Source organism: Marmota flaviventris, chromosome 4, assembly GCF_047511675.1.
Source record: "Marmota flaviventris isolate mMarFla1 chromosome 4, mMarFla1.hap1, whole genome shotgun sequence".
NCBI classification, from domain to species: domain Eukaryota; kingdom Metazoa; phylum Chordata; class Mammalia; order Rodentia; family Sciuridae; genus Marmota; species Marmota flaviventris.
Window position 1 is genome coordinate 102485014 of NC_092501.1, and position 27527 is coordinate 102512540.

Consider the following 27527-nt stretch of genomic DNA (forward strand, 5'->3'; position numbering starts at 1 on the left):
CAAGGCACATAGATAGCTCGGTGATAAAATCTTTAGAAATATTTGGACAGTTAAGATGATTTGGAATATGAATCAGTTGTGGTTCTTTAATTCTTTTAATATTAAGAAATCAACTACTGTTTTTGGAAATTCTTAAAAAAAATAGTAAGCTGTTGCAGCAATAATTGCTTTCAGTTTCAGAAAACTCAGTATTTGGGGCTAAGGAAAGCAAGCTTACAAAAGCAAAATCCTATTTTTCTTGTAACAAAGATTCTTTTGAAGAATTCAGATGTTAAAATAGAGAAGAAAATGTAAGTTTTCTATTAAACTTCAGTTTTCAGTATTTTACCTGTGATTTCCTGATGTTAGAGAAGTCTCTTACCCATGAAACTATGCTTCTATTCTTCTCTAGGCAACAGTGGACTTTAAAACAGAGTCATATTTATTTATTTATTTTTTATTTTTTTTTTTAATTTTTATTGTTGGTTGTTCAAAACATTACATAGTTCTTGATATATATTTCACACTTTGATTCAAGTGGGTTATGAACTCCCATTTTTACCCCGTATACGGATTGCAGAATCACATCAGTTACACATCCATTGATTTACATATTGCCATACTAGTGTCTGTTGTATTCTGCTGCCTTTCCTATCCTCTACTATCCCCCCTCCCTTCCCCTCCCCTCATATTTAAAATTAAAATATCCTAGTTCATTCATAGTGGCCACTGGAGGGATCAGAAAGCGATAGGACTACTACCAATTTCAAATTATACATAATTTAGAAATACCTGAATCTTCACCAGGAAGAATTAATCATTCTTTTGGTTTGTGTAGAGGGGAGTGAGGGGAGGAAAGGAATGGGGCTGTGGGGATGGGAAGACAGTAGAATGAGACAGACATAATTACCCTATATACATGATTACACTACTGGAGTGACTGTGTACCGAGTACAGCCAGAGGAATGAGAAGTTATGCTCCATTTGTGTATAATATGTCAAAAAGGAAGGAAGGAAGGGAGGGGGAGAGGGAGGGAGGGAGGGAGGGAGGGAGGGAGGAAGGAAGGGAGGGAGGGAGGGAGGGAGGGAGGAAGGAAGGAAGGAAGGAAGGAAGGAAGGAAGGAAGGAAGGAAGGAAGGACGGACCACCCTAGTTACAAATTATTCACCTAACCCTGAAGTAAATTTTTTAAATATTCAGTTTAACCAGTAAAAAACACAAGTTCTAAGTATCCTTTTGTTATTTCCTCTAAAGTGGTCTATATCCTATACAACTTTAGATAACCATAAAGATATTTCATTCTTTGGGTTATCATTCAAAGTTCCTACAGAAGTATCAGAAGTAAAATGGATTGTTTTTCTTAGTTATTTTGTAATGTCTCTAAATGTTTGAATTAATTTACATAAAAATAATAGATAACAAAAAGCTTTGAATCCTCAAAGATGAAAAAGATGAAGAAACAAGTACCTTACTAGGTACTCTGCATTGAACTAGGCAGCGACAGAGAATAAGAAAAAGATGTAGTTGCTGACCTTGAAGAACTTTTCATCTAGCTGGGGAAATTACATGGGAAATGATAGGTAATGAGATAAATGAAATGCTTTCCTAAGGTACAGAGAGAATAGATGTTTACAGGCAGAGATAGAGATCTACTCTCATTTTGGGTAGAGAGGCAAATAAGAATGATGAGGTGGGGCCACATTATGGAGGGGCTTTAGAAGTCTCACTGAAACATTCAGATTTGATGTGGCAGCAAAGTGAGCTATGAGATATTTTTGGAAAACAGGATGAATTTAGGGAAAGAGGAGTTAGGAAAAAATCAGACAGGCCAACTAGAAAATGATTATTAAAGGTATAATTTTCTGTTAGTGGACTTTTAAAAAAATTATATTTTTAAAATTGTAGATGGACACAATACCTTTATTTCATTTATTTATTTTTATGTTGTGCCAACGATCAAACCCAGTGTCTCACATGTTTGAGGCAAAGGCTCTACCACTGAGCCACAATCCCAATCCCTGTTAGGGTACTTTAAAGCAATATCTCACCACATAACTAGTAGATATTCTAAAAATTTTCTTGGTCTTCAAGAAGCCTTTTATTGTTTTATCACAATATATATGCTACCACTATATCACTCACTCTTTCTAAAGTATATGTCAAGGAATGTAGACATGTGAATAAAAAAGGAAACAAAAACCAAACAAAGCAAAAAGAGAAAAAAAAGGGAAGTATAACTAATTAGTTCTAATCTGAAAATTATTGCATTTGTATTATCTGAAATTAATGTGAAAATAAAATAAAAATGGTATTCTTATCACTGAATTTAATTCTATGAAAATTCTAATGTACACCTCTAGTCTACCAAACATTAAATTCACTTAAATATACATGAAATGCATGACAATTACTGTATTTTGTGAGCAATTTAATATTTATACATACTAAGAACAAAGTAACTTTACTTTGTCATTCAAGTGAGCACATTATCAAAATGTACAATGTAATTACATTTAGCTTGAGTAGATAAGTAAGATAAATATATATTGATTTTACCTTTGCTTTAGTCGTCTTTTGGCTGTTGTGGGAACATTAGCACCATAGCCATAGGAAAAAAGAATCCTCTCAGCCTCATCTTCATTTTCAACTGGAAAATATTGAAGTGTGTGATGTGAAAGAATTTCCCCCCCCCATAAAAAGCATGACAGAAGTGAAGATAAAAGAGTTAATAATGAATTAGGAAGCACAACAACATTAAAAAGGACTAATGTGCAATCTCAAAACAGCCCATTTGCAAGTAGAAGGATATTTCTAAAAGTATACCCTTGTTTGGATTTGTTTGATTTACTTTTTAGAAAGTATTAAGGGATTACCTCATATGACATGTTAAGTTTTCTTGTTATAATGCACAATGCAGATGCAGTATTCTGAAGGATTTAAAGGCTTTTTATGTGAAATATATGCTATAAAATGACAAATAATGATAATATCAATTCATTAATTCTCTTCTTGGTAAAAAATGATTAATTAGGAAATATATTCATTATTTTCTCAAAATAACAACTTAATTTCAACTTACAATAGCAAAGTTATACACTCAAGTAGGCTACTTGGAATAAAATGTGTAGTTCTAAGCATATACTGATAGACTAAAATTAGTAACTCAAAAAGTTCAGAGAAAATAATTTATTTCTAAATTCTGCCACTGTCACACCACATCCTAATTTTTTTTCAACTAACAGGTTAATATCTTGTGGGAAAAAATTTCAATTCAATAAATTTTACTACAAGTTAGGATTAAAAAAATTTCACTGATGATTACAAAAACTAAAGTTTTACTAGCTTGAATTAAGGCAAAGATTATAAAAACATTTATAACTATCTATCAACAGCAATCATTTTACTGTTTAAAAGGAGAACTCTAAATTCAGGAGTATTTCCAATTTAAAATAAAGCCAAGTACCATATCATAAATGAAGCTTGACTATTTGCACCATCACAATATGTTGTGCACATAATTGCTGACTGGTCTTTCTGTAGTACTGTAAAGATTTTAGAAATATTAATAACTGTTTTCCCTTAATTTTGTTCTTTCATGGTAAATCAGGATCAGCTTTCAGAGATAGAATTATTAAGTTAATTATTAGTTGAGAAGGATACATAGAAGAGATGATAAATGTCATTGCTAATATTGTTACCAGTTATCAGATATCTTCTAGATCCAAGATGATCTCCAGTTCAACTCTACAAGAACTAGACTAGAATTGAGATACATATCTGACTCTTATCTCTCTAAAATGGCTGCAAATTCATCTATTGAAGGGCACCTAGCTTGGTTCCATAGCTTAGCTATTGTGAATTGAGCTTCTATGAACATTTATATGGCTGTGTCACTACAGTATGCTGATTTTAAGTTCTTCGGATATATGCCGAAGAGTGGGATGACTGGGTCAAATGGTGGTTCCATTCCAAGTTTTCTGAGGAATCCCCATACTGCTTTTTAGAGTTGTTACACCAATTTGCAGTCCCATCAGCAATATATGAGTGTACCCTTTTCCCCACATCTTTGCCAATATTTGTTGTTATTTATATTCTTAATGATTGCCATTCCGACTGCATTAAGGTAAAATCTCAGTGTAGTTTTAATTTGCATTTTTCTAATTGCTGATGTTTCACATTTTTAAGTATATTTGCTGACCATTTGTATTTCTTCTTCTATGAAGTGTCAGTTTAGTTCCTTTGCCCATTTTTTGATCAGGTTATTTTTTGGTGTTAATTTTTTTAAGTACTTTATATATCTTAGAGATTAATCCTCTATCTGAGGTGCATGTGGGCAAAGATTTTCTCCTATTCAGTAGGTTCTCTCTTCATGTTCTTGATTTTTTCCTTTGCAGTGAAGAATCTTTTTCGTTTGATATAATCCTATTTATTGATTCCTGTATATCCTTATTTCTTGATAAATGAAAATACTTAATTGTTGACTAAAATGTATCACATTTAACCTATTTTTAATTTCATCTGTTCAAAGTTAACATGAAATAATACTTGAAATATGGAGTATTCTTTAAAATATGGTCACCAATTATATTTTAAAGAAATATATACCAAAGTAGTTCTAGAAATGATGTCAGGTTCCTCCTGTTGCCAGAAAAAAAGACTATATGTGTGTTGGGAGGGGGGGATGGGAGATGCAGGGAGACTTACTTTCTGCTGTTTGCATTATTATTTCATCTAGCTCTTTTTCCAATTTCTCATAAATGTCTAGCCTTGCCTGGTGCTCAGAATTCTGTGCTTGAAGTTCAGTAATGCGTTTTTCAGAAGAGGCTTGGAGACTATAAAATTCTTTAGTTAAAACCTAATAGTGGAAGAAAAGAATTACAAAGGTTCACAGAATTAAGAAATAGGTTCACAGTTAAGACAAAAACATGACACAAAGATATATTTTCTCTCTGTAATTATTTAAATATTAACAGAAAGTAGCTCAATTGAGATGCCTTATGAGGAAATAAAATACATTTGTTTCTAAAGTAAATCAGTTGTTTTAAACTGAAAATTATTAAATATTTTTTCTTATATAAGCTGAATAAAAATAAATTTAAAACTCACAAATAGTTATAGGCGCAATATTAGTATTTGCTTTTTTAGAATTAAAAACTATAACAACATCAAACTTACCTGCAGGTCATTTATCAGCAATCACAGGCATTTGAATAAGGCTTACAAAACTGTGTGTAAAAATAATATACTCATAATGAGTCCTACAGTTTTCCATCAGAGCTTATTTAATCTACTCTTTCCATGGTTTTAATAACATCTTGGGTTTCCTGAACAGTCATAAATTCAAAGCAACAAATCAAAAGGTAAATGTGAAGTACTGCTTGGAGCAGTATCAGAAAATGCCTTTGTAAAGAAAGAAAGAATTTAAAAAAGTTTAAAAAAAGATGCGAGGGAAAGGGAGAGAGAAGGGTAATTGCATGGAAATGGAAGGAGACCCTCAGGGTTATACAGTGGAGGGGGTAGAGAGAGAGGAGGGGAGGGGAGGGGAGAAGTGGGGAGGGGGGATGGTGGAGGATGGGAAAGGCAGCGGAGCACAACAGACACTAGTATGGCAATATGTAAATCAATGGATGTATAACTGATGTGATTCTGCAATCTGTGTATGGGGTGAAGGTGGGAGTTCATAACCCACTTGAATCAAAGTGTAGAATATGATATGTCAAGAAATTTGTAATGTTTTGAACAACCAACAATAAAAAATTAAAAAAAATAAAAATAAAAATAAAAAGATAAAAAAAAAAGATAAAAAAAATAATTAAACTATAAAAAAAAAAAGAGATGCAAAAGAATTGGAATTTTGTATAAGGTCAAAAGAATCCTACATTCTTCAATGGTTACTCACTGAAGAAATCGCTATGATCATAACAATGAATTAGCTAAAAAAAATAGATGCTTCCAGTGACGAAGCACTGTTTTAATGCTTAAAGTAAATTTCCATTATCTAGAAAATTTATATACTAGGAACTGACTAAATCATGGAGTGTTACTATCCCTAATACAGCATGAGTAATATACTGTTTCATGAGAGGTAAAAGAAGATTATGCTTAAGAGTATGGTTTGGAGCCAGAAAGACATGGATTTCAGTATCACTTTAACACCTAGTAGCTGTGATCGTAGGCAATTAGTTACTCTTTCTTTATACCACATAACATTGTTGGAAGATTAAATGAGATGCTAAATTTATAGTGCTTAGCAAAAATACTGCTATTACCATAAGAAATAGAATTATGAGAACTTTGTATTAAATAGCTCATGGAAATAGAACTCCAATGATTTAATTATCCTGAATTCTCTATAATTAATCCTTCTGAAGACAACTTACTTTCTTTAATGACATGAAGTTCACCTTAACGACTGTATATGATTATATGCTTTCTGTGATGTAGAAAAAGATGACACAGAAGATAAAGAAGATTTACAATTCTTAATGAGCAGAAACTACAATTTAATGTTCCTTTAACTCACTCCATGTCATCTCCTTCAATTTTCAACAAAATTTCTTCCAAAAGCAAATAAAACTTTGTCCTCCACCTTTCAAATACACTCCTTTGGAGGGTGGAGAAGGAATAACATGGGAATAATATTTTTAGGATAATTTTTAGTGTCTTTGGGTCAGAAAAACAAAAATTCACTGTTTTAGCATTATTTTTTCTTTCTTCTTGCTGGCTAGGAATGTGCTTTCTAGAAATTTTGTAATTTATTATAAAAAAAAGCATTGCTTAGTAGAACAATTTGGGACCTTCATGGATTTCATTACATTGGGGTGTAATTTATAAATAATCTAGTGGCTGATAATACTGATAAATTCTACTGTTAAAGACAGGGTGAATAAAGATAGTGTTAAATAACTATTCTCCTAATGTATATCTGATACTTTTTCATCTGTATCCCCCCCGCCCCCAAAGAAATCACACAAAGAGAAATTACACAAATAGACTATCTAAAGAGATAAAGAATCAAAATGTCAAAGATGGGCTATTTCATAAAGTATTATTTTAAGAAAACATTTAAAAAGTAATAAATTGAGAAATATAACCTATAATCTTCTTTTCCTAGCATGGAGGAGTGACTCCTAGGAATAAATTTATTATTGCTTCTGAAAAGCCAAAACAAAACAAAACAAAACAAAACAAAAAACCCCAAAAACTTGATTATTTGACCTATGGAGGGGTATTATATTAAAGATGCTTTAGAAGAAAAAACAACATATGAATTTAAACATGGAGATATAAAATAGGTAAATTACTTTGAGGAAATGATTAAATATCAAGCTCACACAGTGGGAGATTCCTTCCCTTACATAATAGATGTATTAACCGAATGATAATATATAATTATGTGTCAAAAACTGCTTCAAAAAGAGACTAGTATTTGGGAGCCTTTGCCAATAAATTAATGATTAAAGCAAAAATAAAATAAATCATTCCCAAGTTAAAAATCAATAAAAATATTGAGTAAAATTTCTATAAATCCATAATTTTTACCTTTCATGAAATTATTTCACTTCATTATAAATAAGATTGTCTCAGAAACAAATACTTTTCAGAGTTAAAAAGATTTAAAAAATGGAACTATATTAGCCTTAATCAAACCATTCTTTCATTCGTTAAATACTTAACAAGCATCTGCCATGGGGGAAGTACTGTGTTGGGCACTGGTGACACAATGGTAAATGAATAGTCCCTGACACTTCAAGACCTCAGGGTAACAAATGGAGAAAATGTAAAGAAATTGCCCCCAAACTGTGCTTCTCCATATAAGACCTTTAAATAAATGAATATAAAAATTACTAGTTACCTATATCCACAGACTAAGTGGACGGTGTTTTTCAAATTCTAGGTTGCAACCTTTAGGAGGTTTGGTTTAGAGAATTGTTTGGAAAACATCAGTTCTGTATGTCCTGAGCATTATTTGTGTGATAAAGTATTGGTTTGTGAGGCTTTTTTGTTTTCAGGAGTACCAAAAGAGCAGTGCTTCTGTGTTTTTAAATATAAATAGTTACCATCTATCACCTAACTCCAGCTCCAAGAAACATTCTTAAACACAGTGATTCAATGTGAAAAGGAAAAGAAAAGATGTTTTGCTAGGAACCATTAAAATTAAACTATGGAAAATGCAACTTGCAAAAGACAAATACCCAATAATAGCTAAATTGTGAGATTATCTGAAATTGTGTGGGAGAATCAGATTATGACTGCAGGAGTTTCCTGAAGAAGGTATATGAAAAAAGTTCTAAGTGCCGAACATTGATTTGCTTTAGAAGAAGATACCATCTATAACTTTTTCTTGTTATTTTCAATCATACATATATTCAATAACCATTTTTGTATTTTTCACTAAGGTTTTATTTTCTGAGACCCTTTATCCACCACCCCATCCCCACCCTACAGTACTGGGATTGAACCCAGGGCACTCTACCACTGAGCTACATCCCTAGCCCTTTATGTTTTTTATTTTGAGACAGGGTCTTGCTAAATTATTGAGCTGACCTCCAACTTTCAATCTTCCTGCCTCAGCCTCTCCAGTAGCTGGGATTATAGGCATGTACCTTCATGCCTAGCTGTGCCCAGCCACTCCCAGTCCTGAGATCCCTTATCTTGTTAAACTTAGTTTTACTAATCAGCGAACTTTCCAAAAGTGTAATCGTTCAGGGATTATTGCAATAAACACTTTTAATTATTTCTTGAATAATGTAGTGGTCAAAACTACGAGGTATGAGGTCAGTCTGATCAGATGTGAGCTCCCAATTACAATGACTCAGTTACTTGTCAATTTTGCAGTCCTTAAGTAATTCAACTTTTCATTTATTTATTTATTTATTTTTTGTGTCTTCGTATTTACACTTTGGATAATAATGATCATTACATTCCACCATCGTTTAGAACCCCATAACCCCTCTCTTCCCCTCCCACCCCTCTGCCCTATTCTAGAGTTCATCTATTCCTCCCATGCTCCCTTTCCCTATCCCACTATGAATCAGCCCCCTTATATCAAAGAAAACAATTGGCATTTGTTTTTTTTGGGATTGGCTAACTTCACTTAGCATCATCTTCTCTAACTCCACCCATTTACCTGCAAATGCCATAATTTTAATCCCCAACCCCCTAAGTAATTCAACTTTTCTATGAACAAAAAAGTAGAAATAAAGCATAAACCTACCCATGGTCTACTCATTTTATTTATTATTATTATTTGGCATGGAGAATTGAACCCAGGAGTGCTTAGATACTAAGCCATATCCCCAACCCTTTTCATTTTTTATTTTGAGATAGGGTCTCCCTAAGTTGCTCAAGCCAGCTTTGAACTTGAGATCCTCCTGCCTCAGCCTCCTGAGCTGCTGGGATTATAGACATGCCCCAACTCACCTGGTATGGGCTATTTATTAATCAATTACAGCTACTATTAAGTTTATGGTACATTTCTTCAAGATACCCTACAGACATTTTAAAAAATCTAATGTATACACTTGTGTAAAGGGCTGTTTTCACCTTATATTATTATAAAAGTGTATTTTACATGTTACTGTGTGGTCTTAAAATATCAATTGATCTTAAAATGTTAATTACACAAAAACATTTTTTAATGTTACCATTCTTCAATAATAGGATTTTATAGTTTTTTGTTCTCTGCTATTATAAATAATACCACAATGAATATCTGTGCATGAAGCTTTTTACATATTTAAGACATATCATTATAAATGCACAATGCCAAATTGTTTTACAAAAACAATAAAATCATTTCAGATCTTTAAAAGTAGTTTTGTGAGGACAGGTAAATAAAAATAGTTAAAAAGAATTATTTTGGGGGGCTGGGGTTGTGGCTCAGAGGTAGAGTGCTCGCTTAGCATGCACGAGCCACTGGGTTCGATCCTCAGCACCACGTAAATGTAAAATAAAGATATTATGTCCACCTAAAACTTAAGAATAAATACTTAAAAAAAGAATTATTTTGATATTTGAATATGTACGTATGCATGTGTGTAACACACACACACCACATATATTTGCAGATTTACAAATGGTTGTATATTGTGACATTTATCCTATTATGTGATACCTTATATATATATATTTAGGGATAATGCTTTAATATCTGATAAATTTTTAATTGAGAAAGGTTTTAAATTAATTTTCAGTTTCTTTGCCTCCAACTTCTGTTTGATCATCTAAAATTATATATTTTCATAACTAAAACAAGTTTTCATATGTAGAAAGGAAAATTGGAAGTGTAAATGCTTGGGTTTAGATAGCACATGATTGAGAAATCTGAAAAGTAAAAAAAAAATCCAATTATCCTTTTACAAATATTTATCTTTTGAGAAGGGATGCTTTCATTTACTTAACATTTCCTAACATTACCAAAGCCAAAATTTTATAGCATCAAAGGAGAATATTTTGAGAACTTCTAATACTTGTTAAGAATACACTAATGATTTATTTGTGCCCAAAATACTATTAGACCTATTTGCCTAATGAAAAAACTGAGGCTCAAACAAAATGAGTAATTTATTCAAAAAGGAGTCACTAATTTGGATTCAAATCTTAGTTCTGTTGACTTGAAAGCTCACAGGTCTAACTACTACCCAATGTTGCTATAAGAAATTCTATCAGGGCGGAAAAGAGTTTCCATTTTTCTTAAGTATAAAATTCAAGAGAAAAGTAGTCAAAACCTCACTGCTGTCCAATAGTAAGGGCATAAGTGATTATGTTAATTTTCTAGAGCATGTACTCTACTGTTAACGAGTCATTTGTGGATAAGCAAATTTAGATTTGATTTAATTAAGCTAAAAATCAATTTAGGTTGTCAGTAGCACTAGCCATATTTTAATTGCTGAATGCCCTCAGGTGACCAGTAGCTACTGAACTGGATAGCACAGATAGAGAACATTTCCAATATAAAGATTAAGTTCTATTCAAAGTCCTGTTCAAGGCTAGGTGTGGGTGGCTGTAATCCTAGCTATTCTGGAGGTTGAAGCAGGAGGATCACAAATTTGAGGCCAGCCTGGGTAGCTAAGTGAGATCCTGGCTTAAAATAAAAAATAAAAAGGGTTGGGGATATAGCTCAGTGATAGAATGTCTCTGGGTTCAACCCCAACTAAGAAAAAACAAACAACCCCCACAAACAACAACAAAAAAGCCCCATTTGAAACTATTCATTTTATGCAGAGAAATTAATTTCTCATTAAAAGTTGTGTGTATATCAATGCCTAGTACAGTGCCTATTGCCCAACAGACAACCAATTAGAAAGTACTGAACACTATCAATCCAATTAACTGTGTGCCAAGATTCTGGCTAGGACCTGGGAATATATTGATCACTTAAAAAAGATTCAGCCTCTCATCATGGAACTTACTAACTAGTGAGGAAAATGAAGAAAATATAACCATACCACTTTAATATTTTGGTATATTTTCCTTCAAATCTTTTTTTGTATGTTCATTAATGGTTGTTACTAAATATGCAACCTGCAGTCAAGATCAAGCTGATGACATAATTGCATCTCTCATTCAATGTTTTAATTTTTCCTCAAATCTAAAACAGTCAAGAACATGATTGTATACAATCATATAGTGAATAGACACAACAAAATATATAATTCAAAATGTGGTAACTAAAACTGTTTCATTATCTACTGTTGAATATTTATTTTTATTAAGTTATTTACAATTTTTATATGATAATATTGTGATGTACATCATTAATACAAATCTTTATAAGCATCTCATTATTTCCTTAGGTAAAATTCCCTTAATTGAAATTACTGTTCAATATTCTAAGATCATATACACAGATTACCATATTGTCCCCTAGAAGGGCTATTCCATTTTGTTATTATGTGAGACTTCCCACTTAAGGGCACTCTTGCCAGCACATTAAAAAATAACACATATATCTACATAAACGTAAAAAAAAATTAAATTTATATTTCTTGAATTTTCAATGAGAATGCATATATTTTCATCTATTTATTAACAATATGAGTTCAGGTTGAAAAAGGTGCATTTCTTTTTTTTTTACCTATATACCTAGAATAGGAAAACATATTCTCTTGATAAGAAATCTTTTAAAATGAAATAGGTCCTTTATCATAATACTACAAATAGTATTTTCCAGTTTCCATTTTGCCTATAATGCTATTCAGTTTCTTTAACCTACGAGTTCTATTTTTCTAATATTCATTTCTTTGCTTTAATCAACAGAATATCAGATTAATTCCCAAACTGATATAAAGCAAAATTTTATCTATAATTACTTAAACAGTTTAAAATTCCATATATATATTCAGCTCAGTAATTTATTTGGCTTTTATTTTGGTAATGGTATGAAGGACAGATACAATTGTTTTCCCTATATACTCAAATGATTACCACAGCACCATTTATTATTCAATCTATACTTCCCTCACTGATTCGATTCTTACTATAAAAATTATTAAACTTATGTAAATATATTTTGGGGGTTTTTATTTCATATCATTTATAGGTCTTTTATGTTTTAATTATTCTTTCTTCTGAATGTATTTTTAAATGTAAAGTGTATTTCCTTTGAAAAAAATCTTTTTTTTTTAATATTTATTTTTTAATAGTCGGACACAATACCTTTCTTTTTATTTATTTATTTATATGTGCCTGGCATGGTGGTGCACACTTGTAATCCCAGTGGCCTGGGAGGCTGAAACAGGAGTATTGCAAGCTCAAAGCCAGCCTCAGCACTGGTGAGGCACTAAGCAACTCAGTGAGACCTTATTTCTAAATAAAATACAAAATAGGGCTGGGGATGTAGCTCAGTAGTTGAGTACCACTGAGTTCAATCCCCAGTACCAAAAAAATAAAAAGTAATAAATATATAATATTATTTGATGAAAACTGAAAAATATATTAATACTGAATATTCCCTTATAGAAAATATTTCTTTTTACAAATGTCAGTGAAGCTCTATAGTTTTCTAGATATAGATTTCATTTTTCTTATTAAAAGTAGTTGTGTTTTGGGTTGCTATTGTGTATAAGATCTTTCCCCAACCTGTTTTCTAATACTTCCAGTACTTTCTGATGTATATTGTTCTGAAATATATGTGTGTGTGTGTGTGTGTGCACGCACATGCGCAAGTGCACACACATGAATACACATACACATACACACTTTTTGTTTTTTTTAAGGACAATGAGGTCCTCCAGGAAACATAAAACTCTATATAAACTTTGTACCTAGGGAGCTTGCATGCAATCTAATGTTGAAAGAAAACTGTATATAAATACCTCCAATTTTTTCTGATATTTTTCACATTCCAGCTGACACTGTGTAAGATTTCTTAGAGTTTCTTCTTGTAGAAGTTGAACACGCTCACTTTCAAAAGACTTTAATTTAGCTTGATGGAGAAATTCTGTTACTTTGCTTTCAGTACTAAGTTGTAGTTCTCTGTACCTGAAAGAAGTAGAATGGCTGTAAGTCTCTAAAATGAGCATTCCTGATGACTTATACAAACATAAACCTTACATCTACTTTTTCTATACCCTCATATTATGCAGTTCATAATTTATATTTATTCAGCAAAGCTTTATAAATAATTTAGATAGGTATATGTAAGTCCAGAGAACATAAGGATAAACTTCCTCATTTTACTCTTTTCATTTCTTTCATACAAAAAATTATTATCTATTATTAATATTATTTTATAAGGCATTAAGGACAAAAATAGAGCAAGTATCAGTTATGTTGCTTAAAATGATTTATTTCCTATGCTTTTCATAGGCTTTCTTAAGTCTAGAGCATTGTTTTTAAGCTTTCTATTTCACTCTAAGTCTAAATAGTGTCAGATGAAGAAAAATGGTATAAACATGCATATTAAAGTACAAATTTTTGAGACACTTGTTAAAACAAAATTTTAAATATACCCATTTGGATGTTACAAGACAGTAAATGTACAAACTGTGAAGATAAATATAGAACTACAAATTGTATACTGCAATACAGAAAACGAACATTCTCTTCATTCCATAGGTATAATTCGTAATAAAAACATTTCTACTTAACATATAAACCACCACATATTGTAAATTTGTATTGTAAACACTTCAGGTTGACTGTGTTCTAACAAAAAACAAAACAAAGATACATTATATCTTTTTTAGGGAGCTATTATGAACCCGGTATAATGGTGTATGTTATTGAAATTCATTTATTCAAATATTTATTGAGCTAGTCCTATATGAGGTAATGGGAATACATCAACTAACAGTTTCTCGAGGAAGACAAGCAAATAAACATTCAATAGAGTACATCAAGTGTTTCATTAGGGCAATCTCCAGGTTCAATGGGAATATACAAAAAAGAGACCAAATTTTGTGTTTGTATGTTTGTGTGTGTGTGTGTGTGTGTGTATGGCATAGGAGGTAAAGTCTGGGAGAGATAGAGTATGTGCAGGACAGGGAATCAAAGAACATAATCCATTTTATTCATGGTATCTCATTTAATCCACACTATAGCTCCATAAGGTATTTTGTATATGAGGAACCTGAGGCTCATAGACATCAAGTAATTTCTTTAAAAGGAATAAGCTGCTAGTAAGTCTCAGTCAAACATAAAACTAGCCAGTTTTATGTTTGACTCCATAATAATCTTTCCACTATTAAAAGGTTTTTGTAACTGATATTTCTAAGATAAACCTTAAAATACTTTTCACACGGGTCATTTCACTACTGTGACAGCAACAAAGTGTAACTGTAGAATATAAGTGCCAGATATCTGCTATCAGCCACTTCATTCTTGGCACTCTTACCATTGGTAAAGGTAACTCACGTTCAGATTGAGTAAGTCTCATACAATGCATATTACACTTTAATTAATATATAGCAAGGTTTTAAGGATAATGTCAGTGTTGGTATTTAATTTCTCTGGAAAGTCCTGGCATTAACTATAAAAAATAACTTCTTACAATTTCATTAAAAGAATACCTTTTAATTTGGGAAAGCAAACACTGATAAAAATTTTTTATTGACATAATTCATATACCATAAAATTCACCCTTCAATATGTACTATTCAGTAGTTTTTACTATATTCATAAAGTTATGAATTGTACCTGTCTAAATAAAAACATTTTTATCACCCCAAAACCACCTCATATCTATTAGCAGTCACTCCTTTTTCTCCTGTGCCCCTAGGCCTGGCAGCTAATTTACTACCTGTTTATACAGATTTGCTTACTGTGAATACTTCATAAAAATGAAATCACATGTGTCCTTATGATATTTTCAAGGTCTATTCATGCTGCAACATGAATCATTCCTTTTTGTGACTAAATAATATACCATTGCATAGATATACTCATTTTGTTTGTCCACTCAACTATGTGATGGACATCTGATTTGTTTCTACTGTTTAAGCTGTTATGAATAATGCTACTATGAACATTTTTGTTTAGATTTTGTGTAAATGTGCTTTCATTTCTCTTGGCTATATACCTAGGAAAAGAATTGCCATATCATATGAATCTTAAATTAGAACTGCTGTGTATATGAACCTTAAAATATTTTTTCATTGACTCACTATAAAGATACACAATTGTAGAATTCACTGTGATATATTTGTACATGTAGATTACATAATTTGCTCAGTCTAATTCTTGAGTATCTCCTCTCTCTTCCCTCATCCATCCCCATGATTCCATGCTTTAACTCCCTTCTATTTTCATGAGACTTGCCTTTTTTTCTCTCTAGCTTTCACATATGAGAGAAAACATATGACCCTTGGATTTCTGAGTCTGGCTCATATCATTTAACATGATGTCTCCAGTTCCATCCATTTTCCTTCAAATGACATAATTTCATTCTTCATGGCAAAGTAAAACTACATTGTGTGTATATACTATTTTCTTTTGATTTTTGCATCTATTAAGATGATCATGTGATTTCTGTCCCTAGTTCTACTTACATGGTGAATTACATTTATTGGTTTGCATATGTTGAATCATTCTTGCAACACTGGAATGAAAACAACTTGTTCATGATGTACAACTTTCTTAGTATGTTTTTAAATGTGATTTGCTAACATTTTATTAAGGACTTTTACACCTATGTTCATCAGGATTATTAGTGTACAGTTTTATTTACTTTATATATCCTTATCTGTTTTTGCTATCAGTGTGATACTGTCTTCATCAAATAAATTTTAAAGTGCTTCCCCCTTTCTATTTCAAGAAATAATTTGAGAAGTAATAGTATTAGCTCTCCTTTAAATGTTTGGCAGAATTTAGCAGAGAATAATTTTGTCCTGAGCTTTCTTTGCTGGAAGAATTTATTATGACTGCTTCAATCTCATTGCTTGCTATTGGTCTGTTTTTCTATGTTCTTTGGTTCAATTTTGGTAGGTTATACATGTCTAGAAATTTATCCGTTTCTAGACATGTATAACTTGGAAATGTAAATTTTCAAAAGTTCCCTGTAGTTCACCGATACCTGTGGTGATATCTCCTCTTTCATCTGTGATTTTATTACTTTGGGTCTTTCTTTTAGTCAGTTTGGCTAAGGATTAATCCATCTTTTTTATCTTTTCAAAGAATCCTCTTTGTTACATTGTTTCTTTGTAGTGTTTTTAACTCTATTAATTTCAGCTCTCAATTATTCCCTTCCTCTGATTCATTTTGTTGTTGGTTTGTTCTTGTTTTTCTTGTTATGTGATTTCATAACAAGAGATGAATCATTAAGTTTATTTGGAATCTTTCTTTCTTTTTTTTTTTTTTTTAATGTAGGTACTCGAAGCTATCGATTTTCTTCCTTAGAACCATCTTCATAGTGTCTCAGTTTCTGGTGCGTTATATCTCTATTCTCATTTGACGCTTAAGAATTTTAAAATTTCTCTCCTGATTTATTCTATGATTCATCATTCAAAAGTGTATGTTCAATCTACATGTGTTTCTGTAGTTTTGTTGATTTCTAGTTTAATTCCATTATAATCTGATATGCAAGTACATATATAAATTTTAGCAAATATATGTATTTGCTAACACTTATTTGGTGACTTAAATATGTTCTATTTTGGAGAAAGTCCCATGAGTAGCTTAGAAGCAACTGAATTCAGATGTTTTGGATGAAATATTCTATAGAGGTCTGTTAGGTCCATTTGATTTAGAGTACTTTTTAGATCTGAAGTGTCTTTAATTTTATGTCTGGGTCACCTCTCTATTGGTGAGAGAACTGAGTGTTGCAATCACCCAGTATTACTGTTTTGAGGGTCTACTTGAACCTTTGTATTGAGTAGTGTTTCTTTTGAGTAATTAGGTGCACTAAAGTTTGGGGCAAAAATATTTACTATCATTATATCTTCTCATTGAATTGCTCTCTTTACCAGTATGAAATGACCTTGCCTTTTCTGATTAATTTTGGCATGAAGTGTGCTTTGTCAGATATAAGGGTAGCTACTCCTGCTTCTTTCAGGCTCCATCTGCATGAAATATCGTTTTTCATCTTTTTGCTTTCAGACTGTGGAGGTCTATGAGTGGCATGTCTCTTGAGAACAGTTAGTTGGGTCTTATTTTTAATCCAATCTGTCAGTCCATGTCTTTTTTTTTTTTGTACCAGGGATTGAACTCAGGGGCATGCAATCACTGAGCCATATCCCCAGCCCCATTTTATATTTTATTTAGAGACAGGGTCTCACTGAGTTGCTTAGTTCCTCGATAAGCAGCTGAGGCTGCCTCTGAACTGACAATCCTCCTGTTTCAACCTCCCCAGCTGCTGGGTGTGCGCTACCACACCTGGCAGTCCATGTCTTAATTGAAGAGCTGAGACCATTTACATTGTGTTATTATAGAGATATGTTTATTATTCCCTGCCATTTTATTTCTAATATTTAATTCAGTCCTGTCATTTGCAGAACTACTCTTCTAATCAGATCATCATTTCCTGAGCCCTGGTGTTTTTTGTTTTTTAATTTCTTTGTTCTTTATCTTATGCTTATCTTGGAAAGGTTTTATTTCCTCTATGTTTCTGAGTGATAGCTGTGCTGTACATAGCAATCTTGGCTAGCAGTTTTTTTTTTTTCCCTTCTTCTAGGGCTTGAAATATGTTGTTCCAAGCCTTCCTGGACTTTAGACTTTTTCTTAAGAAATCAGATGCTATTCTGATTGATGTACATCTACTTGTGTCCTGATATTCTCCTGAAGGCTTTCCAAATTCTGTTCTTAATACTGAATAATTGAAATTTTAATTATAATGTGTCATGAAGAGGTTCTTTTTTGATTTTTATGTATTTGGGGTTCTAAACGCCCCGATTCTAGATGTTGATCTTGTTTCCAAGGTTTGGAAATATTTTCTGTTATTTCTATTCCTCCCACAATGCCAACTATTCTTAAGTTTGGTCTCTTTTTGTCTTATAGTTGTTATGTATTCTGATCATTGTTTCTTACTTTTTCTTTATTGCTGACTGAATGTTTAGGTTCATAACCTGTCTTCAAGGCCCAAAATTCGTCTATGTGATGTTATCTATTGGAGAGGTTTTTAATTGAAATTTTATTTGATTCACTGAGTTTTCCATTTCCAAGATTTCTGTTTGGTTCTTCTTTAAAATCTTTCTTTATTGAATGCTCTTTTACATCCTGTATTTTCTCTTAGTTCATTGATCATTTTAACAATCAGTTTTTAAAACTCTTTGTCCTAAATTTCATCCACTTTAAAATTTGTGGATTCAGTTATCTTTTTGGAGGGGTGGGCAGTTATAAATTAGAGATTATCTTCTTGGCCTATTTCTTGTTTTTCTGAAGTCCCAGAAAAATATTTTTTTTCCATATTTTTTAAATTTATGTATTATAGTTGTACATAATGGTGAAATTTGTTGTTACATATTCATACATGTACAACATAACAATACGGCCAGTATCATTCCCCAGTATTTCCCTTTTCCCTCCTATCCTCCTTCTCCCTAGTCCCTTTCCTTTACTCTACTAATCTTCCTTCAATTTTCACAAGATCTACCCCCCACCCCTCCTAAAACCTTCCTTTTCCTTTTTCCTCTCTAGCTTCCACATGAGAGAAAACATATGAACACTGACTCTCTTGAGTTTGGTTTATTTCGCTTAACATATGGTTTTAAGTTCCACCCATTTTCCTGCAAATGACATACTTTCTCTCTTCTTATGGCTGAATAAAACTGTATTGTGTATGTAAACCACATTTTCTTTATCCGTTCATCCATTGATGGTTCTACAGTTTGGCTATTGTGCATTGTTCTGCTATAAATCTGGGTATACATGTCCCTACAGTATGCTGAGTTTAATTCTTTAGGATAAAGAGCAAGGAGTGGTAAAGCTGGAACAGATGGTAGTTCCTAGTCTTTTGAGGAACCTTCATAAGGATTTCTACAGTGGTTGTACTAATTTACAATCCCACCAACTTTGCAAAAGAGTTCCATTTTCTCCGCATCCTCTTCAGCATTTATTATTATTTGTTACTGATGGTTGCTATTCTAACCGGAGTAAGATGAAATCTCAGGGTAGTTTTGATTTGCAATTTCCTAACTGCTAATGATTTTTGGCATTTTTTTCATATATTTGTTGGCCATTTGTTAAAGCATTATCTGTTTTTTGGTGTTAAGTTTTTTGAATTCTTTATATATCATGGCTATTAATTCTCTGACAGAAGAGTAGCTAGCAAAGATTTTTATCTCATTCTATAGGTTTTCTCTTCATATTCTTAATTGTCTTTGCTATGCAGAAGCTTTTCAATTTGATGTCATCCTATTTATCAACTCTTAGAATTATTTCCTGAGCTTTAGGATTCCTATTGAGAAAGCTATGGCCTGTACCTATATGTTGGAGTACTGACCCTACAGTTTCTTCTAGGAGTTGCATAGTTTCTGGTCTAATTCCTAGATCTTTGATCAATTTTGCAATTATTATTGGGCAGGGTGAGAGATAAGGGTCTAGTTTCATTCTTCTACATATGGTTAATCGGTTGTCCAAGGCCCTTTTTCATGAGATGGGTTCTTCTTCCTGTCCAATGTGGGGATCCTTTAGTGAGTAGTTTTCTTTCCATAATAAACACCTGGGTTAGAGGTATACCTTAGCTTCAAAATATACGATGAACACAATCAAAGTGTTAAGTTCAATCATCAATACCACTCTGAGAATAGATTAATCCCATCAAAATCATATGGTTTTACAGAAGCTTGACTATATTAAACAATATACTCAAATTTCCAGGAGATAATTATTGTCATCTCCTGGAAAAGTTAACTATTTAACTTTTGTTAAATTGTCTGTATTCTAAATATATAAATATTGTCTGCTGTTTATGTAATGAATGAGAAGAGAAAGCACTATAAGCTATCTTTACTTCTTTGGAGTTTGGGGTGGATATCAGAATTGCCTGCTGTGTTCTAAATCCACAAAAGGGCCAAATTTGTTGTTAATCTTTTCAAAACAAATTATCTTAAAGGTCAGCATCACATTCTAAATGACTGATCCAGAATGTTTTAAGGTGGTGTTTTTGTGTCCCATAGTTTAGCATGTAGAAAAGGTATTGATTTTACATGATTTTTGCATTTATCTTTATAAAAACCGTTTTCCCTGAGGAATAAAGGGACATTTTCATGTAAGTAAAATTTCAAATTAGTAATTTTTTAAATGAAACATTTTTTAACCACTTCATACCCTTTAGGTTGGCTATAATTTAAAAGGCAGGTGATGATAAGTATTGATATGGATGTAGATAAATTAGCACCCTTATTATTTCTGGTGACAGTGTGAAATAATGCAACAAAGGAATGTATAATAGTACAACAACATAGGAAAACAGTTTGGCAATTCCTCAAAAAGTTAACAGATTAGAGAAAAATGGCAGATTAAAGATACCCACAATATGATAGCAGCTTCCTAAGACTGTTAAAACAAGGCTGAGAGAAAAATGCCATTAGGCAATTCAGAAAGCTAGCAGCGAGGTGAAAACCAAAAATATTGGTTTCTAGAATAGAAAGATAATGAATAAAAGGAATAAATAGATAGTGTCAGTACTTGGCATGCAATGACTCAGTGAGTCAGGGGAAGCTCCCCTCCAACAAACCAGAAGAAAGTCTCCCATCAAGTTTAAGATAAATGAACACTGCTGTCCAATAAATTCACAATCTGAGTGCAAAATGAGTTCAGATACCAGAGAGTCTCAGAACTCTCCATCAGAGATTAAAAAAAAAAAAAAAAAAAAAAAAGCATGGAAGCAGTCTCCCGAGTGGGAGACTAGAAAACCCTGCAATTTACCTTTGTTTTTTTCATTCATTCTCATGTTCCGTCCCCGCCCCATCCCTCCTCCCAACTGTCTTGCTTTTTGAATACCCAAGGCCAAACAGCTACTTAGGCTTTATTTTCTTGTATTGGTGGGTGTCCATGCCATGAGTCAGTCCAGGCACAGAAGTGAGAAGCTCAGGACAGTGATAAAAACCATAGTTGCTGTTCTATCAGTCTGCAAAGTAAGAGAAGAGCAAGGGGCACTTTCATTTGAACTTGGTGGTCTGAACTGTGCCAGAGGTAAGGCTGAAGGGGAAGAACTGGGATAGATCCAGGGTCAGGAGGAAAGTGATGCAGATCTCTGTGAAGGGTTGGAGGATAGACTGATGCATGTCACCCACCTCCTCAGCACACAGACTGAGGCTCCCAGAAGGAGAGGTGCAGTATAGTCCCTATCATTCTACAGACAGCATGGGTGAGAGGGCTAGCCAACATCCCTGCCAGACTTACATTTCTATCCTGTCACAATAAGAAAGTAATTTTGAACTTTAACTTTCTGAATCAGAAAATGCCCCCAACCCCCGTAGTCTGCCAGTTAGGGAGGGGCCGACTTAGGCATATAGACTCCCTCAGTAAGTTTGGCCAGTTTGGATCAGAGCTGAAATCTAATTTTTATTGTTGGTTGTTCAAAACATTACATAGTTCTTGACAAATCATATTTCACACTTTGATTCAAGTGGGTTATGAACTCCCATTTTTACCCCATATACAGATTGCAGCATCACATTGGTTACACATCCACTGTTTTACATATTGCTATACTAGTGTCTGTTGTATCCTGCTGCCTTTCCTATCCTCTACTATCCCCCATCCCCTCCCCTCCCATCTTCTCTCTCTACCCCATCTACTGTAATTCATTTCTCCCCCTTGTTTTTTTTTCCCCTTTCCCCTCACTTCCTCTTGTATGTAATTTTGTATAACCATGAGGGTCTCCTTCCATTTCCATGCAATTTCCCTTCTCTTTCCTTTTCCCCCCCACCTCAAAAGAAGCAATCAAGGCTGGTGCACGAAACAGATGGGCTGAAATTTCCAGGCAGGAAGACTTTGGTGGATTTAGCTTCAATAAACTGGAGTTGACAAGAGCAGAAACTGACCTCTCTAAACTCAGAATTCAATCTTGCTCATAAAAATAATACGTTTATATTTTCACTTGTTTCCTTCTCTTTTTCTTTCAAGTTGTTTATTCAGTAAAGGAATCTGCCTCAAATTATTATGCCTTTGAAATAATTTCAATTACATTAATTTTATAAATTGAGCTGTGAAAATGTCTAATACTGCAGCTACAAACGTAGCTCTAGCAGTGAGGAACTGGTTGATGCGAATAGCTCTGCCCAACAGTTTCAGGAAACTCCCACCTAACCTGTTTTGCTAAGTTAACTTGTCACATTTTACTTTGTTGACTCAGACTTCTCAACTCATCCTCTCAATTTGAACCTTATTTGAACTAAGTCAATATTATTCACACATTAACAACTTTATGTCTGACATTCTAATTCAGCATAGTAACCTTAAGAGGTCAAATTTCCCATAAAGTTAAAATACAGTCAGAATCAGAATCTCCACTTATCCTCACAACCATTTCATCCAGATCCTGAAATGTGGCTACAGTTGTCTTTATTTTGTATTTGCAAATGGGTTTTTAGTTTATGTAAGATGCACCTGTATATCATACACTACATGTTAGATAGCAGAACTTCCTAGAATAAATTGTTTGCTGTAAATAAATATTCACTGCAAATGAAATTTGAGAGCTGAAAGTACAAGGAGGAAAAAGGGGAAAATCAACCATTACATAGGACCTATAAAGAAGTTAACCCATAAGAAATGCTCTTAGGTTATAAGAATTGAACTCCAAATAGTATGGCATGTCCTGTGATGCAGAGAAACAAACACAGGAGAGACATCAACATGACATTGGATCCTCAGTATTGGGAGTTTTTATTTGAATAAAGCATTGGACAAAAAATCAAATAACAGGTTTTCATAAGAATATTTATATGGGTAGTCTTTCCATATAGACCACAAGGAACTTTTACTCATTACACTCAGATGTATTAAACCATGTACATACATGGTTCATTCCTCATTCTACCAATCAGGTTAACATTGAGTACTAAGGTGAATGATCCATATTTTGTGCACTATTAACCTTTTATTTAATCTCAGTTTTTTTCCAATGAGAAACAACTGATCTTTGAATTTGTTCATGAAATATTCATGGCTTTCACTATGTTAAAACTGGAAATTTATTTTGAACCCAGTTATCTAATATCATTTGGTAGACAAGCAGTATAAGACAAAATACCCAAAAGAGTACTGTGTTCAGTGATGAGGTTCTTGTTATCCCCAGAACCAGGACTAGTAGTCCTTCTATTAAGAAGTTTAAGATCTGCTTCGGTTTGGAAGTAAGATCATGAAGCAGTTGAGGCAAGGACAACTGTGTGTAGATAAAGAATATGGGAATAAGATCTTGCCCCAAGATAGATTGGCAAAAGAAGCTAAACTAAGTGACTGGATCTCTTGCACTGGTAAAGGTTCAATGAAGGGTTTTAAGTAATCAGATATTAGGTAGATTAACTGGACAGAAAGTTTTGAAAGATACACTCAATACTTCATTGAATTACAGAGAAATGGATCAATAAAATATTGTGGCTTAGAATAATACATGGGAGCAGGTAGCCTTGGCTGGACCAATAAATCGTTTGTGTGAGCAGGATAATTTAATTCTAATTTCTAAGCAAGGGGATGCTGATAAACTTTATACACTTGAAAGGAGTGCACAAAACAGATGGGCTGAAATTTCCAGGCAGGAAGACTTTGGTGGATTTAGCTTCAATAAACTGGAGTTGACAAGAGCAGAAACTGACCTCTCTAAACTCAGAATTCAATCTTGCTCATAAAAATAATATGTTTATATTTTCACTTGTTTTTCCTTCTCTTTTTTCTTTGCACAAGTAAATATTTCCAAATTTATTTTCAATTCTCTAAGTAAATTGTTGAATCCATTCTTATGCAAAACCTTTGAACAATTACAAAGAATATAGACCTCTTTATCATTACTTTAAACTCCATTTCTTCTTTCAGAGATTACCACTGTTATCAGTTTTCTGTGTATCTTTCTAGTTCCCCCACCAAAATAACATGCATTTGTTCAGACATGAATGGATATCTCAATCTCCTTTTTCTTTTTTAAGCAGATAGTATCATATCACATATACTATTTTTCTGTAACTTCCTTTTTCCACTTAATGTTTTAGAATAATTTCATGTCTATACCTCATTCTTTTCATTTTAATTCTTATGACTACAATGTGGACATAGTGACATGATTAATTCCAATTCATTTAATTCTAAAATGATAAACATTTAGAGAGTCTCAAAATGCTTCAATGATTATATACAATGCTTTAAATATCATCCTGATAAATGCCTCCTGTGCACAAGCAAATGTTTTTCACTATGAAGCAGAACTATTGGGTCAAAAAGAATTTAAATTTTCATGCTGCCCAGTATTCCTACTGAATGGCTAAATCAATTTAAAATGTTACTAGAAGTGTATGAAATATTGTTTCTCTATATCCTCACCAATATTTTCATTGCAATCTACAAAAAATGTTTACTCTATGCACATTATATATATGAATAATACCATTATACAGAATTTGCTACCCTCTTTTCCCTCTGATATAATAACTTAAAATTTCTCTCTGGTTATTAAAATCTCTTCATAAATACCATTTTTTGGCTTCATAAATTTCTATTCTTAATAATTCCTCTATATTAGACATTTAGCCTTTCCCCAATTTCTTATCTTCATTTCCCTTCCAAATAGTACCACCCAGTTTATTTACTCACTCAATACAGTGGGGTTTACTGTGAACAAAGTTTGAATTTCTAAAAACAAAGTACATCTGTGAAGGAAGAAGGGTGTTACAATGAAAAGCTGCTCCAAGGACTGGGCTGTAAAGTAACTGTATTGAGCAATACCAACTATGCTGGAAAAAGTTTATGGGCCCCTAATGTGCTGTTGTGGGTGGAGAATATTCTCACTTGTTTCCATATATTTGTTTTTTTAATTTTTTAAGACAAGATCTCACTATGTTGTCCAGTCTGGCCTCAATCATGTGGGTTCAAGCTTCTACTTCAATGGTTGTGACTACAGGAGGATGCCATTGTGCCCAGCTTTTTTTCCATAAATCCTGATGTGTTTCTTTTCAAAACAGAAAACGGACTCATTATTTACATATATATGTAGATATGAATCATGGATACAGCTATAACCGCTTGAAGATATTAATGGTAATGTAAAATAAAAAGAAGTATACATGCTGAAGAAATGATATACTACTTCATAGGTAAAGCTATTTACAGAAGGGACGTGACAGGAAAAATCAGTTGTTTTTACATCACTTGATTTGACTTAAATTAATTCCACTAAAGGCAACTCAAAATGTTTTGATATAGATTTAAAAAATGAAAATTAAGTATTTTCCACTTAAATGACTTTGGTTGACATATAACTTACTTCTCAAGTCAAGTGTTATTAGCCAAATACAGCACAAATTACTTATCATTATTTCATCAGTATCAAGTATAAGTCTTTCACTGGTTAATTTTTAAAATAACCTATAAACATTTCAAAAGTTTCACATTCCAGAAGTAAGAACCCCTGCTCTGCAATATCTCATCTATAGTTTCTAATCTTTTAAAAAAGAAAAATATACACAATTTTATTTAGTTCTCTGTACTCTAAAGTTATATACATACTGCAATTTACAACAATTTTGAAAGGCAGATTTGTGATAATCTAGATATTTGAAAATAAGAGTTCATATCACCATGTCTTTACTATTTAAAATATGACAGTCTTTTCTTTAATTATATCAATTAATATACCAATTGGCAAGAACAGATCAGAATCTCCTGTTATTCATAGTACATACCAACTTGTTTTTTTTTTTCCTTTCTTTTTTTAGTGCTGGGAATCAAACCCAGGGCCTTGCTCATACAGGAAAAACACTCTAGGGCTGGGGCTGGGGCTGGGGCTCAGTGGTAGAGTGTGTGCCTAGCACGTGTGAGGCCCTGGGTTCAATCCTTAGCACCACATAAAAATAAATAAATAAAATAAAGGTATTGTGACCAACTACAACTAAAAAAAAAATATTAAAAAAAAGAAAGAAAAAAGAAAAGAAAATAGCTCACTCTCTAGCGCTGTCTCTCTTCTCCCTGCCCCCACCTATACATATATTTAATCCCCCCCCCACATATGTTTATTTTTATTTTTTTGGTACTGGGGATTGAAGTCAGGGCCTCCTGAATACTAAGCACACACTCTTACTATGGAACTATACCCCCTATGTCAAAGGGAAATTTCTTCCCCCAGTGCTAGGGATGGAACCCAGGACTTCATTAGGTGCTAGGTAAGCTCTACCACAGTGCTATAATTCTAGCCTTCTATGTGTATTAAATGCCCTGCTAGTGGGATATTTTTGTTCTCTAAGCAAAAACGACTCTGTGCAATGAGAAAAGTTACTCATAGAAGTATATCGCAAAATTTTCAAGACAAGTATATCTGAAATTTTCAAGACAGAAAATATGTTAAGCTCAATTATCATTTATTAGAGAATATATCTAAAATTGCTTCCTTTTCATATTGATATTAAAATAGAATGTTATCTAATAGTTTATTTTTGTGCATTAATGCTATCTATTATGGCACCAAGTTTCTGTTCACTGTTTAGTTATATCTATTAAACATTTTAAAATACATAACAAGATATTGAATAAAAATAATTTTCAATAAAAATTAGGGGAGTAATTACAGAAGTTTAAAAATATGCATATAAAATGAAAGAGAAACAGAATTCTAGTAACTCTAATCTTTCCTTTTTAGTTATAAAATTTTCCAAATTGAAAAGCAAGCACCGGAAAACTTATAAAACCACCATCAATGTTGCAACAATGATTACTGTAGGACATGAGGAAGGAATTTAAAAGGCATTTGGGTATTTGTCCAAATGTTTCTGCCATTTAGATGATTTCTTCAACCAGTTCACTTTTCAGCTGTAATACTACATCTGTCATTTTTGGCTTACAAACTAATTCTTAAATGAATGTGAGAGATCTTTTTTTTGCTGAGTTAAATACGCTGAGTATGTTTAACAACTGTACCATGGATTTATAAGAATTTCAAGCATGCATTTAAAGTAATTCAA

At 32.7% G+C, this 27527-nt stretch overlaps 1 protein-coding gene across 3 annotated transcripts in view; it reads right to left on the bottom strand.

Moving 5' to 3' along the window:
• The window catches only part of Pibf1 (progesterone immunomodulatory binding factor 1), a 235424-nt gene that overhangs the window by 97498 nt on the left and 110399 nt on the right, over positions 1 to 27527 (bottom strand). For all 3 annotated transcript variants that reach the window (XM_071611456.1, XM_027938068.3, XM_071611455.1), the window contains exons 11-13: positions 13299 to 13464; positions 4684 to 4834; positions 2536 to 2626 (exon numbers count right to left, since the gene is read on the bottom strand). In XM_071611456.1, coding sequence (XP_071467557.1) covers positions 2536 to 2626; positions 4684 to 4834; positions 13299 to 13464 — 408 coding nt within the window. The remainder of the gene's footprint in view (positions 1 to 2535; positions 2627 to 4683; positions 4835 to 13298; positions 13465 to 27527) is intronic.